General features: G+C 36.4%; 2 protein-coding genes and 1 long non-coding RNA gene across 9 annotated transcripts; 2 read left to right on the top strand and 1 right to left on the bottom strand.

The window, feature by feature from the left end:
* The first annotated feature begins 429 nt into the window (after positions 1-429).
* LOC122293937 (disease resistance protein RPV1-like) lies at positions 430-7,876 on the top strand. 2 transcript variants are annotated; one of them, XR_006237402.1, is made up of 6 exons: positions 430-1,204; positions 1,453-2,554; positions 2,640-2,936; positions 3,069-3,683; positions 3,816-4,759; positions 7,482-7,876. XR_006237402.1 is itself a non-coding variant. In XM_043102401.1 (5 exons), exons 1-5 carry the CDS (start codon positions 606-608, stop codon positions 3,885-3,887), a joined length of 2,685 nt encoding a protein of 894 aa, XP_042958335.1. In that variant the 5' UTR covers positions 430-605; the 3' UTR covers positions 3,888-4,929. The 2 variants fall into 2 exon arrangements, 1 of the variants encoding a protein (XP_042958335.1); XM_043102401.1 differs by lacking the exon at positions 7,482-7,876 and having other exon boundaries at positions 3,816-4,929.
* A 1,161-nt stretch (positions 7,877-9,037) lies between these two features.
* On the bottom strand, positions 9,038-12,499 carry LOC122293940 (protein pleiotropic regulatory locus 1-like). Of its 5 annotated transcripts, XM_043102407.1 has the most exons (8): positions 12,482-12,499; positions 11,706-11,789; positions 10,748-10,807; positions 10,550-10,656; positions 10,350-10,427; positions 9,957-10,042; positions 9,637-9,714; positions 9,038-9,530 (listed from the first exon to the last, which is right to left on the bottom strand). In XM_043102407.1, the coding sequence occupies exons 3-8, from the start codon at positions 10,781-10,783 to the stop codon at positions 9,358-9,360; spliced, it is 558 nt and encodes a 185-aa protein (XP_042958341.1). In that variant the 5' UTR covers positions 10,784-10,807; positions 11,706-11,789; positions 12,482-12,499; the 3' UTR covers positions 9,038-9,357. The 5 variants fall into 5 exon arrangements, with proteins under 5 accessions (XP_042958341.1, XP_042958340.1, XP_042958342.1 ...); XM_043102406.1 differs by lacking the exon at positions 12,482-12,499 and having other exon boundaries at positions 11,706-12,467; XM_043102410.1 differs by lacking the exon at positions 12,482-12,499 and having other exon boundaries at positions 9,344-9,530; positions 10,550-10,616; positions 11,706-12,468.
* Positions 12,500-12,702: 203 nt separating this feature from the next.
* On the top strand, positions 12,703-14,678 carry LOC122293946. Of its 2 annotated transcripts, XR_006237406.1 has the most exons (3): positions 12,718-12,862; positions 13,923-14,048; positions 14,208-14,678. It is a non-coding gene; the product is annotated as an uncharacterized LOC122293946 (long non-coding RNA). The 2 variants fall into 2 exon arrangements; XR_006237405.1 differs by having other exon boundaries at positions 12,703-14,048.
* Positions 14,679-15,412: the final 734 nt, after the last annotated feature.

The raw sequence follows: 15,412 nt of genomic DNA, 5'->3' as shown, positions 1-15,412 counted from the left end.
GGAAGTTGCACAAAACATTCGTATGCATTCATAGCCCATAGAATGCGTTTTAATAAACTGCAGAAAGAGTTGATAGAACCTTACGGTGTCATTCGAAGAAATTATTTCTTTTACACTTTTGATTTTAATCTTCTTCTGGATCATGACTAAGAAATTAAGGGGAACGATCAACGGAGACTTGTGAATATTAGACTTGATAAATATGGACGTTGATCACACAGTGTTTACGTTGAAAATCTACTTTAATAATTATCCTTGTACTACTAACATATATAATCCATACTTGAGTTGGGTTTTATAAAAATGTCATGTTTATTTGTGTTTTAGTCAAAAAGTTTCAAAGTGGGTGGAATCCCACCTGGAAATTACGTACATACGCGATTGTAATCAATGCATTCCATAACAGAAATTGTTGATGCTGCATCTTCCTGGAACTTTCCTGCTCAGGTCGACCAGTAGTACTAGTACTCCATGGCTAGCTTCTATTATATATACATACGGATCACCTCAGGATATCTTCATTGTTCTTCTCATTGTCTAAGCCCGCAAATTACCAATATTCCCACCTTCCACAATTAAGCTTCTAAATCTCTCGCATTGCATTCATGGGCCAAATCATCGCCACTCTAGGACCCTCTTCATCTACTAATTCCGAGAATACTAAGAAAAGAAAAAGAGACAATTCATCTTGTTCGGAAGAAGATGAAATAATCAAAACCTCTTCCTTACCTTCTTCCTCGACGCCTCGATGGAAATATGAAGTTTTCCTTAGTTTCTATGGCGAAGACACTCGCAGGGGTTTTACAGATCATCTGCATGCTGATTTAAAACGGAAAGGCATTGTCGTCTTTAGGGATGACGAAACACTCCAGCAAGGAGAATGCATTTCTCAAGCGCTTCTGAAAGCAATTCAACAATCACAATACGCCATCGTCATTCTTTCGGCAAAATATGCTTCTTCCAAATGGTGCCTCATGGAACTTGCCGAGATCGTTGAATGGAAGAAAAAGACGAAGCTGATCACAATTATTCCTATTTTCTACCATGTGGATCCTTCCGATGTAAGAAATCAAAGAGGGACTTTTGAAGAAGCTTTCGCCGCACATGAAAAAGATCCCAAGGTAGACATCAAAGAGATTAATACGTGGAGAAAAGCTTGCAAAATAGTCGGGGGTCTTAAGGGAGAACACATAAAGGGGGACAGGTAACATTTAGTCCTCTTTGAGATAGCAATATAGTCCACACTAGCTAGTACTGTTGCGGTTATTGCTATTGTTAGTGTTGCTATTAACAACTATCTATCTATCTATCTATTTAGCTACTCATGACATTTATAATTTTTCTACAAAACAATGCTAAATATTCTAATTATAAGTTAAAAGAGTTTTATTTTTTTTATTTGTTCGTGCCTATTCAGGTTTCGTCTATAGTAATTGTTCTATCAAATTACAGGTACGAGTCAACAATTATACAACAAATCAGTGGAATAATATTCAACAATTATACAATGCTAAATATTCGAATTCATTATGATGGCCAGAAACTTGTTGGAATAAACTCCCGTGTAGAGGAAATGATCAACTTATTGGATATGGAATCGAATGATGTTCGCTTCTTAGGAATTCATGGGATGGGTGGCGTTGGTAAAACAACGCTAGCTGAAATAATTTGTGGAAGAGTTTCTTGTCAATTTGAAGGAAGCAGCTTTATTTCTTGTATTAGAGAAAAATCTACTACTGCTCGTGGTCTAGCTTCTCTACAAAAAGAACTTCTTTCTATGATCATGCCAGATCAAGAAATACGTATCTGGGATCATCACCAGGGAATCAAGTTGATGAGCACCAGGTTGCAGAATAAAAAGGTTCTTATCATTCTTGATGATGTGGATTGTGAAAAGCAACTGACGGCATTAGCAGGGAATCGGAAATGGTTTGGTCCAGGGAGTAGGGTTATTATAACATGCAGAGATAGTCATATATTGATAACACATGGTGTGAATGATACCTATAAGGTTGAGCTGCTTCAAACCGCCGATGCTTTGCAGCTATTTAGTTTGTCAGCCTTCGACAAAACCAATCCTCCAGAGAATTACAAGGATCTATCTATGGGTTTTGTGCATTATGCTGGAGGCCTTCCTTTAGCTCTTCAAGTTTTGGGTCGCTTCTTATTTGGGAGAACGATAGATGCATGGAAAAGTGCTAGGGATCAACTAGAAGCAAATCCTAAAAAAGAAATTTTTGATATTCTTAAAATAAGTTTTGATGGGCTGGAGGAATCGCAGCAACAAATGTTTTTGGATGTGGCATGTTTTCTCAAAAGATTTGGGCGGCTAAGTGACTTTTTTAAGAAAATATATCCAGCCATCGACATTGACGTTCTCGTCAACAAGTCCCTCGTAAGCATATCAAAATATCCCCCTGACAAGTTGATCATGCATGATTTGCTAAAAAAAATGGGTCAGGAAATAGTTCGCCGCGAAGATCCTAACGAACCTGGACGACGTAGTAGACTGTTTGGTGTGGAGGATGTCTATGACGTACTGAAGAATGATACTGTAAGTTGATTAGTGTAGAGATTAATATAAAAAGGTATATTTTCTTCATAATGCTTGCTAATCCGTTGTTCTTGGTTACCTGCAGGGAACTGATGCAATTGAAGGCATTTTCCTGGATCTTTATTTCGAAACGAAACATGGTGAATTCAATGCTGAAGCATTCTCAAAGATGAGAAAATTGAGATTTCTTTGTTTCGATGCAGCTTTAGAATATATAAAATGGCATGGAAATCCTTTTCAATACATGCCAAGCGATAAGTTGCGATTCCTACACTGGCGTGAATGTCCTTCAAAATCCTGGCCGAGCAGTTTCCAACCAAAAAATGTTATTGTACTAAACATGCCTGGCAGCCACTTCAAACAACTCTGGAAGGGATTGATGGTAAGTTTTTCACTCTTATAAATAAATAAATCCATATTGATTTTCTTAATAATCCCTCTTCATATATTTTCCAAATAAGTTAATATATTCATATTTTGATCTAATTTATAACTACTTGTTTGCTTATAACAGGTTTTAGACAATTTGAAATACTTAAATCTGTGTGATTCTTGGAAATTGATTGAAACACCAGATTTGAGTGGAGTTTCAAATCTTGAGGAAATAAAATTTTCAAATTGTACAAACTTGTGTGAGATCCACCCATCCATCAGATCTCTCAAACGACTAAAACATTTGAATTTAAAGGGATGTTCAAGACTTGGGAATTTCCTAAATATTCTGGGAGATATGACATCTCTAGAGAGGTTGAGTTTACCATCATCGGAAGTCTCAATTTTTCCGAGTGTTATTTATAGTTTGTCCTCTCTTGAAAGACTCCAATTGGATGGTTGGTCAAGACTAGAGAAATTTCCAGACCTGAGTAGGTTGGAATGCTTGAAGAAATTTAAGGCGTACGAAACTGCTATAACACAAATGCCATCTGTCAATCTAATCCCCAAGAGCATCCGTTCCTTAGATCTCAAATTACCAAAGAGGATGCCACGTGAATCAAGAGATTCGGTTATGTTCATTAGTGACTACTCTTTGTCGAAACAAAGCTCATATCCCACCAATCGTGATATCGAATCACCTGTAGAATTTGAGACGGAAGAAAAGTTTAGGGTGCACATTGATTTTAGCAATCCGGTGAGTCTCTCTATCTCTCTATCTTCTTTAATTTAGAAAAGAACACACGTAAATATACGTAGGGTGGTGTTGACAACCACCAAAACAAAAATAGCTTAATTTGTGCTGCAATTAACATCTCTTTTTGTGCAGGCCTCACAGATGTATATACAAAGGTGGTCGTTGGGATCTAGAATTCCGGAGTGGGTCCACAATAAAAAGTAATGGCTCCTCTCTTTCTTTTGACATGTGTAATGGCTCCTCTCTAAAGAGAGAGTGTGATGGTAATACGATGTCGGTGATGGGGATTGCTATCTTTATTGTTTGTCAATTCTATTCAATTCCTCCAGTTAATTTCTCCGGATGTGAATATGTGGCGTTTCCTATTTGGTTGGATGACGGTACTCCAGAAAATTATTTTTGGCGATTTTGGTTTCCCAAGGACGTAATTTTGGATAAGCCAATTGTATTATGGGAGTATTTATGGGATTCGAGATATTTGGCAAGCTGGAAATTGAAGAGTCTGGATAAACGGAAGATTTCCACTACAGCAGAATTTATAGATTCCGTCTGTCAAACTAAATTTATGGAAGTAGGAGTGATCAAAGAATGGGGATTGCATTTAGTATGTCTGGATGATGCTGGTATTGGTTTGGGATCAGATTTAGATTCCTTCATCGATTTTAGTAAATTAGGATTGGAAACGCTGCATGACAAGAATGAAGATTAGATTCATCAGGAGTACCCCTTTCAAGCTTAGTCGTTTTGAGTAAGTATAGTGCTAGGGACAGTCGTTGCATGCAAACGGCATAAGTCGGCTGATGTGGTATTATGCCACGTCAGCCATTATATTAAAAAAAAAAAAAAAACAGAAATGCAAGAAAGATAAAACTATGAAAGCTTCTTCTCCAAGTCTCTGTAAAACACACTTTGTTTCTGAGATGCTTCTTGCATTTGGAGCGATCAAGGATCATTTTTTCACAGTGTTCGTGGTGGTTTGAGATCATGCAGTTGGTTCACATTGTGCTTTGAAAAAAAGTGAGAAAAACAGTGCATTTGCATCACAATCTTCGGCATTGTCGTCCGTAAGCAACCTGGTAATAGCTTCATGCTTCTTCTTCTTCATGTGGGTGTTCTTCATGTGGGTCTTCTCTAGCGTTTGGGTTTTCTCTAGTGTGTGGGTCTTCTCTAGCATGTGGGTTTTTGTGATTTCTTTGGTCTTGTACGCACGTATCATTTGACTAAAAACTCTAATTTTTTTCTTTTATTTCGTTGGATCCTTTGCATATATGTGTATGTAAATTACCACAACTTTGAGAGGGCTGCTTCTCTAGCGTTCTTTTTGAGTACCTCAATCATCTACATGATAAATGCATTACAAATTTACACCCAAAGCCATATAAAACAGAGTATCCAAATTAACAAAACCATTCCATTAAAATGACAATACGATTCAAGTTTTTATCAAAATTTGGGTTCTGGGTTAAAGTTCCAGCAGCTTCCCCATCTTCTTTGGCACTATTCAAATGAAAAATAATATTACTAATAATAATAGTGGTGAAAATAATATTAATAAAAGTTGTGAATGACTTTGAGTTTGAAGGGAATAATGATTTGGTTTCTTATCTATAGCTTCTAATCTTTGAAGCTCCAACTTTTGAGGTTTGTGGCCATCGTGAGGCACTTACAAAATCACAAGTCTGGGCTTGAAGGGGAAAAGAAAATAAATGAAGAAAATCTTGTTTTTCCTTGATGAGTATATATCATTAAGATTTTTTCTAGATATTACACATGCACTTGCTTTTCTGTTTACTTTGGTTTATTGAAGGGAATGGTGGGGTTTGAGTTTTCTTAACTGTACAGAGCTGCTACCTATTGTGTTATAATTCCTAGAATCTTGAACATTTTGGTAATGAATAATTATTTTTTACTTATAAAACTTTGGAGTCTATACCAGCTTGAACATTTTATTTTAGTTTAAATTTGTGTGAATGAGAAATGAGATACATTTGATGAATACAGAAAAATTGGAACCTATACCAGTTTGTTTTATTTTATTTTATTTTAAATTTATGGGAATGGATATGAGATGTATTTTATGGATGATATCTTATTTATGAATATATACTGAGCTCCCCATGGTATTTGAAGAATTGATTTGCATATTGGTGATGCAAAAATACTTCACATCATATTTTAACATCCATGCTTTGAGGCCAGCCCCTACCTTATTTAAATAAGCATAGATTACATAATTATTATAGAGCTGCAATATTAAAAATGATACACACTTTAGAAGAAGATATTAGCAACATACAGAGTTTAAAGAAGCACGAGGTGTTTTAAAACTGATCAAAGACAACCTTTAATACAGCATACCACTTTGTTAAGTGTTGCAGACAAATCTTGGCTTACGCTTAACAATTTATGGACTTGCTGTGAGCTTCTGCCAAACCCAGTTTGTTTGTGGGAGTGGAGAAATATTTGTTTTTTGTTGGTTGGGTTTGGAAAGGGTTAGAAATGACACCTGCTGAAGAGGATATGATATCCAGCAGTATCTTGTTAAATATTACACCTATTGGCCATGTCCACACCTTCATTGTAAATCCTAAGTTTGAAGGGTAAGTGCATCTGAAATAGACAGTTGGAGAAACGTTTGCTCCCATTCAGCTTACTTGACAATTGAAAGTAGTGGCTGTACCTAGTTTACTAGAATCCTATCACTGAACCTTAGAACCCAAGTCTTGCCCTTGTTTTGGGTAAAAACTGTTTCATGAGCCTGGCATTCCTTGAGAGCATATACCTGGTGAACAAAAGACTCCTCTTATTCTATTGCTATGATCACCTTTATATGTAGTTGGCCTTTTTCTTTTGCACTCGTAGCATATTTTAACTGCAAATATAGCTTGATAAATATCTATCTGTAGTTTCTGGAATTATTGATAATAATTGTACTGCTTAATAACTACAATTATTTGTAGTTTCTATAAATAAGCCTTGATAAATATCCCTTGCAAGCATCCTTGAGCCCAACAAATTATTTTAATAGTACTTTCTAGAATAACCTCATATAGAAGATGGGCTCCTTCACTAGGAGATTATATTTTTTATAGGCATACTTGACTTTCTGTGCATGAACAGACTTGTTAGTTTTATCAATTTCCCCTTAATAGCATGGGAAATGCATTCATTTTCATTTGCAGAGAAAAAGAAATGCTATATTTTTATAACAAATGCTATATTGGAGAGAAATGCAGAGAAATGCTATATTTTCAATAAAAGAAATTGCCTCGCTCAACATGATTTATAACAAATGCTATATTGGAGAGGAAAAGAAGTCAACCAACCACATGCTTTTATCATAAATGTTTGATTGAATCATTAAAGCAGTTGATGCTTATATCATATATTTTCAATAAAAGAAATTGCCTCGCTCAACTGTTGATGCTGCCCATCTATCATGCTTATTTGTCTCGAGTTTAGGAAGATAAGCTTGTACCCAATACAATCAGAGTAAAAACAAATGTACCATGAACTTGGCTTCTACATTTTTCCCAAAAAATAAAATAAAAAAATATATCTAAATTAACATTTTTCAATGAAAAACTGTCAATGACAAACTTGCCTAAAGCACCATAATGTGCTTTCCACTCAAAAAGAATACATACACACTTTATAAAATTCCATATCTCTATAAACACAAAAGCCATCCCACCATCATTCGAAAAGAATACATACACACTTTCAAAAGTATATGCATAGTATGTGTTGATGCAAAGTCTATTATATATGACTTCTTAATAACTGTTATTAATTTAGTTAGATGCAGGAGTATTGTCTGTGGAGCTTCTGCTGGTTATTTTTGAATGGAGCTTGGAAGAAATCACGGACTGGCAATACCTAGTTTTTGATAGGTTTTGTAACTATTTTTGTAAGAAGAAAACTTAGTGGTTGCTATAGTTTTTGTAATTATTTGTGTAGGAAGAAATAGTGGTTATAGTTTTTGTAATTATTTTTGTGAGAAGAAATATTGGTTGTTATGGTTTTTGTAATTATTTTTTTGGGAAGAAATATTGGTTGTTATGGTTTTTGTAATTACTTTTGGGGGAAGAAATATTGGTGATTATAGTTTTTGTAATTATTTTTGCAAGTTGAAATCTGGCAAGTAATATACGGTTTGAGTAGGATGATTTCCAGTGGTGACTTTAGTATAACCTGCCATATTTACATGCCAAAGAAATTGCTCCAGTTTGACAGCCATATCTTCTTGCCTAATTTTTATTTTTTGCCTTTTTTGATAAGTAAGAAGCTGTTGGTTTTTTCCCCCTTGCTTCTAGGGACTGACTACAAGATTAAAGTTTGGAACTACAAGTTGCACAGGTGTCTTTTCACCCTTCTTGGACATCTAGATTATATTCGCACAGTGCAATTTCACCATGAATACAGACAAACCGACAAACCGGCCGGAACCGATCAGACCGGCCGCCGCCGCAGGGAACCGGCCGAAACCGTCAGAGAACCGGTCGGCCGGCGGTAGGAATTAAGCCAAACCGACGTCGGCCGGTTCGGTTCGCGGTTCGACCCAGTGAAAACCGCTGAACCGGCCGACCTCAGCTATCCTTATTTTTTTTCAAATATGTTTAAATGAAACGACGCCGTTTCACTTCACTTAAGTGAAACGGCGTCGTTTTGATGACGCAGATACAAAAAAAAAATAAAATAAACCCAAACGACACCGTTTAGGTTAGGGTTAGCCACACTCCTTCTCTTTTCTTCTTTGCGCCGTCACAGACTCACATGAACCTCTGCTCTCTCGCACCTCTGCTCTCTCTCTCTCTCTCTCTCTCTCTCTCTCGCTCGCTCTCTCACTCTCTTCTCTGCTCTGTCGTCAAACCACAACCTCGCACGCGGCATGAGCCAGAGCCACCACCTCCTCACCGTTGAAGTCCCACTGCACTTGGAAAGTGGAAACCGACTGCGGCGTCGCTGAAAACAGCCTCCATCGCCACCGATGATGCCGACGAACCGACCGGAGTGACGCCGAGACCGATGTAGACGGTTTCTCCCCTTTAAACGGCCGGTTTCGGTCGAGATTCATCAACTTTTGGTGATGTCGGTTCGGTTTCGGTTTTGGACCGAAACCGAACGATCAGTTTTCACCCCTATGAATACCCATGGATCGTGAGTGCCAGTGATGGTCAGACTATTGGTATTTGGAATTGAAAGTCACGCACTTGTATATCTGTTATGCACTTCCAATATTATTCTAACCAAGTCCAATCAAAACTACCATCGTCGGTGAAATTGGACCCAAAAATTCAAATCGTAAGAGACGGCTTTAAAAATCTTGATTTAAAATGTTGAAGACAGGCGCCTGATGAAAACTGGCACTAATTTGAGAAATTACAACTACAAGTCGCTAATGTTTCAATAGTTTTGAGCAACACCAGTCACTCTACAACAACAGCTAAAGATTTTAGTACAATGAAAACTTCTATAAAAACCAAATATATTCAAATTTCTGCCTACAGGTCTTGACGTTACATCAAAGCTTACAAAAACATATTCCCCGGAAAGTCCTGTGTATTTAATAAAGCAAATTGTGTACACACATTACAGTTCTAATTTTGCTACACATTTTCCATATCAACGTGAACTGAATATAACCAACCGAAGAAAAAGAGTAGGATGACCACTAGAACCATCGAATATCTTTAGGTGGCTTAAAATTAATGGGATGAGTTTCTGGTGTGGCATTCTCATCTTCCTTCCACATTTTAATTGTCTTGTCAGCCTCACAAGTAACAAGCCTTGAACCAGTTAAGTCGTAGCATGTAGCATAGATTCCAGCTTCACTATCCAATGAGCCTGCAAGGAAGAACTTAAACAGTCATTAAACTGGACTCCTCTTAGAGTAAACCACCCCCCCCCCCCCCCCCCCTCCCCCAAAAAAAAAAAAAAAAACAATACATACCAGGTTGTACAATTGTTTGGGCTTGCTGAAAATTGTGATCACTCTTCCAATCCCAGAACCAAAGACTGCCATTGTCACCTTATATAAACAAAACGAGAAAAGATTAAAAATATTATTTCCATAAACCTCATCGACTTCAGTGTGGAAATACAAGAACCCAATGTTTCCAAAAAGAGAAAACAGAAAAATAAAATAGAAGAAAATAAGCATGAGAAAGTAAATAGTAGAAAGGGTGCCAAGACACCAGGCACCCAAAAGTATTTCTCCACATGTTCCTTCAATAGAAGATAATTCACCACCAAATTTATCAAATCCCATACCTCCTGTGGCCAACACACCCTCCACATTGATAGCCACATTGCATTGATTATAGTTTTTTGTTGGGAGCTGTATAAATAAACCACCACTAACAAAATCAAAATATCAGTTTATCACTAGACTTGGTAAGTACACTACGTGGATGCTCATGTTAGCGTGATATGCTCTGTATTTCCTTATTTAGCTTTAGACACTTGTATATATTTATTTACGTAGAATCTGTACAGAGGGCTAGTTTCAGTTACTCAGTCAGGACAGGCAGAAAATCATACGAATATCACTCCTATTAAGAAATAGAATACTTTTTACAAGACAGGCAGAATATTAACATTAAAGGGGAAGGAAAGAAAAATGTCTGCAACTTTACATAAAAGAAAAGCTAGCTGAGAACTCACAGCATGTTGTGTAAGAATTCCCCTTTCGGGAGGTTAAATTTCTTAATGTTGTCAGCTGAAGCAGACGTAAAACAATTCCTGGGAAGAAGATGGCACAATAGTTGATATGTTTTTTAGCAAAAGCATGACACTAAAACCACAGCTCTATTATTTAACTTATTTCACAAGTAACAAATAAAAATATAGGTATAGGCACATACTCTTTAGGATTCGGTGCCATTGCTCGCACCAACTTTTTATGGTGAGTGAGAGTAAGCATTGTTTTTCCTGCCAGGCAACAGTTTATATGCGGTTCATATGGAAAAAGCTGGGAAATAGAAAATTCAAAAAAGAAAAATGACTAATTCTATTTTTGTTTTTTAAAAAAAAAATGAAATCAATCACTAAAACACAATTACCGAATCTGAGGTCCCAAAACTTGATGGTTGAGTCATGAGAGCCAGTAACAACTTTGGATCCTGAAAAAAATGAGAAACATATTCAAATATATCACCAAAGTCCCCACACGGATTGATGTGCAAATGCATATAAAATTAACAACAAAAAGCCCTGAACCAGCATTTGGTAACATCCACACAAACTAATAGACAAAACCAAGATATTTAAGTTAACGTTTGAATAACCTCTCAAAGGTGTCAACCAGAGAGGGGTTAGGAACTGAATAATAGAGTTATTATTATTATTTTATTTATTTTTTATTTTTATCGGTAAACAAGAAGGAACTGATGAATACAGTTAATCCAATTCACACAAAGCGATGGATTTTTCAATTCTTAAGATTCGTATCTTCATAATCTGAAAATTGAAATGCATTCATTCCGATAGGAATTATTTATATCCTACCAGTTGAGACATATATAACAGACAGGTTATACTCTCAATCGAAACAATGATGAAAAATCGACAGATTATAATGGTATAAAGATCGCCAATTGTTGATACATAAATAATCAACTGACCACAGTGCACTTAGTTGGATCGCTGTAGATCAGAAATCAGAAATGACATGATAAACAGAAAAAGAAAAATGAATCTGCACAAGAACCGTGTTTAAATCCCGACAATGCTAATGCTATTACTAACCTACTGAACTCAAAGACGAAGCCCACAAAACACCTTTTCAGAAAAGGACCAAAACTTTCAGTTACTCAGTCAGGACACCACATAAAGCAAATGAGAGATTTAAACAAAAAAAAAAATGAAAGAAAGAAAGGGTAAAATTTGGCCCTTATGCCTGATTATAGTATTAGACATATACATGTATATATAAACTCTTTTGGGAAACAAACACTACAAACTGAAATCAGGATATATTAGGGGAAAAAAAGGTGTCAACCAGAAAAAGATTCCACGTACCACAGGTCGAGTAAACACCGAGCAAATGGTGTTATCGTGCCCAGTTAGAGCAAAAATCTGTGCCTTGATACAAATATCCCAAACCTGCATTGAAATATCCCAAATCTGGTCAAGAAAAAAATCTACTCACTCGTTGTTCCTTACCAAGAAACATCTTGAGAGACAGAGATCACAGGGTATAAAATATTGAAAAACATTAGGGTAGTAGCATAATCATAATTTTTATTCTTTGAATCCTAAAAAAAGAGTAATCGTTAGTAAATAACAGAAAGACAATGTCCTTATTGACCCATTGTCGCAATAACTGAGCTTTGAGGGAGGTGAGAACTTGGGATGAAGGGAATGGGCTGGGTTAGGGTTAGGAGGGAGGGATGTCTACTGGGTCATCTTCAAGGGAGGTGAGAACTTGGGATGAAGGGAAATGGAAGGGCTTTGAGATGAAAGGAAGAACTCGGGATGAAAGGAAAATACATAGAGGCACAGAGACAAAAACGCAGAAATACACAGAGATGAGGTTTCGGGGCTTCGATGGTCTTCGTAAATCGAAACACAGAGATGGGGCTTCGGGGCTTCAATGCTCTTCGTAAATCAAAGGCACGGAGAGGGAAGGATGGGCTTCGATGGTCTTCGTTAATCGAAGGCACAGAGAGGACGGTGCTTGTCCGAAAGCACAGATAACGAAGGAAAGGGCTTCGAAACATAGAGACGGGTCATACGAAACACAGAGGAGGAGGAAATGGAGGGAAATGTAAAAAGCACAAAACGGTGACGTTTACTTTTTTTCCACGTCAGCGTCGTTTGCATGGCGTTTGCAAGACCCGACTGCATCCAGCTATGGGTGTGCATCCGGGCCGGATTTTTCCCGGATCCGGTCCGGAACCCGGAATCCGGATTAATCCGGGCGGATAAAATAACCGGTTACAGATTTAAAACCGGTTACGGATCCGGTTATATAACCGGATATCCGTAAACCGGGTCCCGCTACATCGCATGAGCCTTCAGCTTATTTCTTTCAATTACCCACTGCCCGACGTAACCTTCGGTAAAAAAGTGAAACCCGTAACTCAGTCTCTCTTCTCTCTCTCTCTCTCTCTACCCCCCTAAACCCTAACTTCTACTAGCAGCTGGATTCATCGTCGCCGATGACTAGGCCGTCGGTATCTCTCTCTCTCTCTCTCTCTCTCTCTCTCTCTCTCTCCCTCCCTCCCTCCTCGAAAATCCTAGCATCTCTTGCTTGTTAGATGTAGATATGGGTAGATTAGATCTGGGTTTAACTTATCAAAAAAAAATATTAGATCTGGGTTTATGGTTTTGTTTGAGTTCATATCCAATCGATTTGTGAATCTTGGTTGTCGTTCTAGATTTGAACATTTTATGGGATTTTTGAAATTTCGTATCATAGATTTGGTGTTGTTTTGAATCTGGTTATGTGGTTTGGTTGGTGCATGTTTCGCTCTTTTGAGTATTTTTATCTTTTGGTGGTTGAATCTTGCATTCGCCTGCTGATTAGTGAGATTTTGCATATTATGTTTTGTGGGGTTTTGTTTGAACATTATTACACCGCTTTGCGCTAGAACAGATTTGGGTTTTTAACTAGTTGATAGAAATCTCGGTGGCCATGTTTCCCTTTTAGATTGTTTTTCACAGATCTGGATTTCTTTTTGCTAGATCTGGATTTTTGATTGTTTGTTCTGTACGTGTATGCAAGTGTCACCCATTTCTCTCAACTTTTTAATAACATGTGGGTCAGATTTTACCCAATGGGCTCCTTCAATATTGGTGGCCATGTTTCCCTTTTAGATTGTTTTTCACAGATTTTGGGTTTTTTGGCTAGAATGTAACTATAATTTGTTTTGATATAAAAAATATTTTTATGAGTTCTTTGAAGGAGCTTGATCTCTATGCTAGTGAAATGCATGGGTTAAGTTTGAAAACTGTGGAATGCATTGTCTTTTGTAGTTTTGATTCGAGTTTTATTTGGCATGGTTCCTTGAACTGAATTGTTAAAAGCTTAAACCTGAGAATTTGGTCCTACATTATTGCATTAAGCTTTCAAATAACCCTTACTTCTTGCATGATCATGTATTTATGTCTCTGTAATTGTATCTCTGTTTATCAAACTATTGGTGAGGTTAGAGATAGGTTTTTGTAATAAGGTTCCCTTTATTTCTGTAATAATTTATTGGAATTGATATTTTTGTAATAATGACCCTCAAGATTCTGTCAATGGAAGTTGCTATATAACAGAGTATGAAGTTGATGGTGGTAATAGAAGGCCACAACCTGGAGATCTCAACTTGGTAAAGAATAAAAGGTTGAAAGAATTCAAAGAAATAACCTCAGGTAAAAATAAGTTTGTTTGGAATGTTCTTGATATCTAGAGATTGAAACCCATTTGTGGAATAATTGCATGCTGGATAACATCTTAAATTATTTGAGTGATTTCTAATCATTCTTAAATAACATATATATCTTTGTTTTAATCATACTGTTTCTTTTCAGAGAGGACCCAAGAGTGCTGAAGTACTTTAGTTGCGGGGAGAGATAAAGCAACTCTTGAAAGAAGCTGTTCTGAGTGCATTATTTCTTTTGATATTAGATCAAAACAACATTTCATTGGTTTAACATTTCATGATTCTTTTTTTAACCATTAATGGTACGTAATTGCATGCTTTACTTACACTTTGCTGCCCAATGAGAGGATCCTCAACCAGCAGTAGATTTCTGTTTACAAGTTAATCTGTTTTTTTTTTTTTAATACAACTTAATATGCTTTATTTTTAAAATTCATGCTTATTCAGTTTCTATTCATTGTTGTTGGAAGAGTTTAGATTTATTTTTAAAGGAATACTTTAGCATTAAATAATAATTTACCTAGTCAACCCTTTGTAATTGAGGCTGTTGTAATTGATTGTAATTTTCATTTTTGTGTTGTAGTTGATGCTGTTGGCAGCTTATGGAGACTCAATCCAGCAGAAAATTTCCCAAAATGCTCCACCAGATCTTGGTGAAAGAAAACAATTTTTTCCCCCAATTCAAGATTCAAGATGTGAAGTGTATTAACAATGTATTAGTTTAATTAGTTGTAGTGTATTATTATTTATTTTGTTCTTTGTAAATTTATGTTTTGTAAATTGATGTAACAACAATATTTATCTTGTTTGCATTTTTATTTATTTTGTTCTTCAATTTATTTTTTTATAAAATTCTTTTAAAGTGTTTAATTATTTTTTTAAAAAAATTTGGGCAATTTAAATATTAGATCAGTTTTTTTTTTCAAAAAAGTGCTATAATTTCTTTTTAAAGTTATAAAATTTTTTTCTATAAATCTGTTTTCACAAAACCCGGATATCTGGGTTTTATGCCCCAAAAACAAAAAAATCCGGATATCTGGTTACAATCCGGATATCCGGATTGAATCTGGTTATCCGCCCGGATTGAGTCCGGATTCAATCCAGGCGGATAACCGCCCGGTTTGTAAAATCCGGATCCGGTTATGGCCAGATATCCGGATCCGGATCCGCATGAACACCCCTACATCCAGCGTTTTTCTTTAAAATAAACAATGCCAAGCCATTACTCAAAGAGAAATACTTTTTGCAATCGGCAGATCAGTCGGCTTGCAGTCGGTTGTAAAAAAGTGAATTAATACGGGACTTATATGAAAAAAAAAATATTTTTATAACTTTTTTTTATTCATGTAGGTT

This window comes from Carya illinoinensis, chromosome 14, assembly GCF_018687715.1.
Source record: "Carya illinoinensis cultivar Pawnee chromosome 14, C.illinoinensisPawnee_v1, whole genome shotgun sequence".
Classification (NCBI taxonomy): domain Eukaryota; kingdom Viridiplantae; phylum Streptophyta; class Magnoliopsida; order Fagales; family Juglandaceae; genus Carya; species Carya illinoinensis.
This window is presented reverse-complemented; position numbering and strand designations above follow the sequence as displayed.

Bases quoted from the DNA above. Each gene is read 5' to 3' on its own strand.
- LOC122293937 (XM_043102401.1), top strand. From the start codon at position 606: ATGGGCCAAATCATCGCCACTCTAGGACCCTCTTCATCTACTAATTCC. The intron at 1,205-1,452 runs GTAACATTTAGT...ATCAAATTACAG, and splicing joins GAACACATAAAGGGGGACAG to GTACGAGTCAACAATTATAC. The intron at 2,937-3,068 runs GTAAGTTTTTCA...TGCTTATAACAG, and splicing joins AACTCTGGAAGGGATTGATG to GTTTTAGACAATTTGAAATA.
- LOC122293940 (XM_043102406.1), bottom strand. From the start codon at position 11,795: ATGCAGGTTTGGGATATTTGTATCAAGGCACAGATTTTTGCTCTAACT. The intron at 10,657-10,747 runs GTAATTGTGTTT...TCTATTTCCCAG, and splicing joins GTTTTGGGACCTCAGATTCG to CTTTTTCCATATGAACCGCA. The intron at 10,428-10,549 runs GTATGTGCCTAT...TCTTCTTCCCAG, and splicing joins ATGGCACCGAATCCTAAAGA to GAATTGTTTTACGTCTGCTT.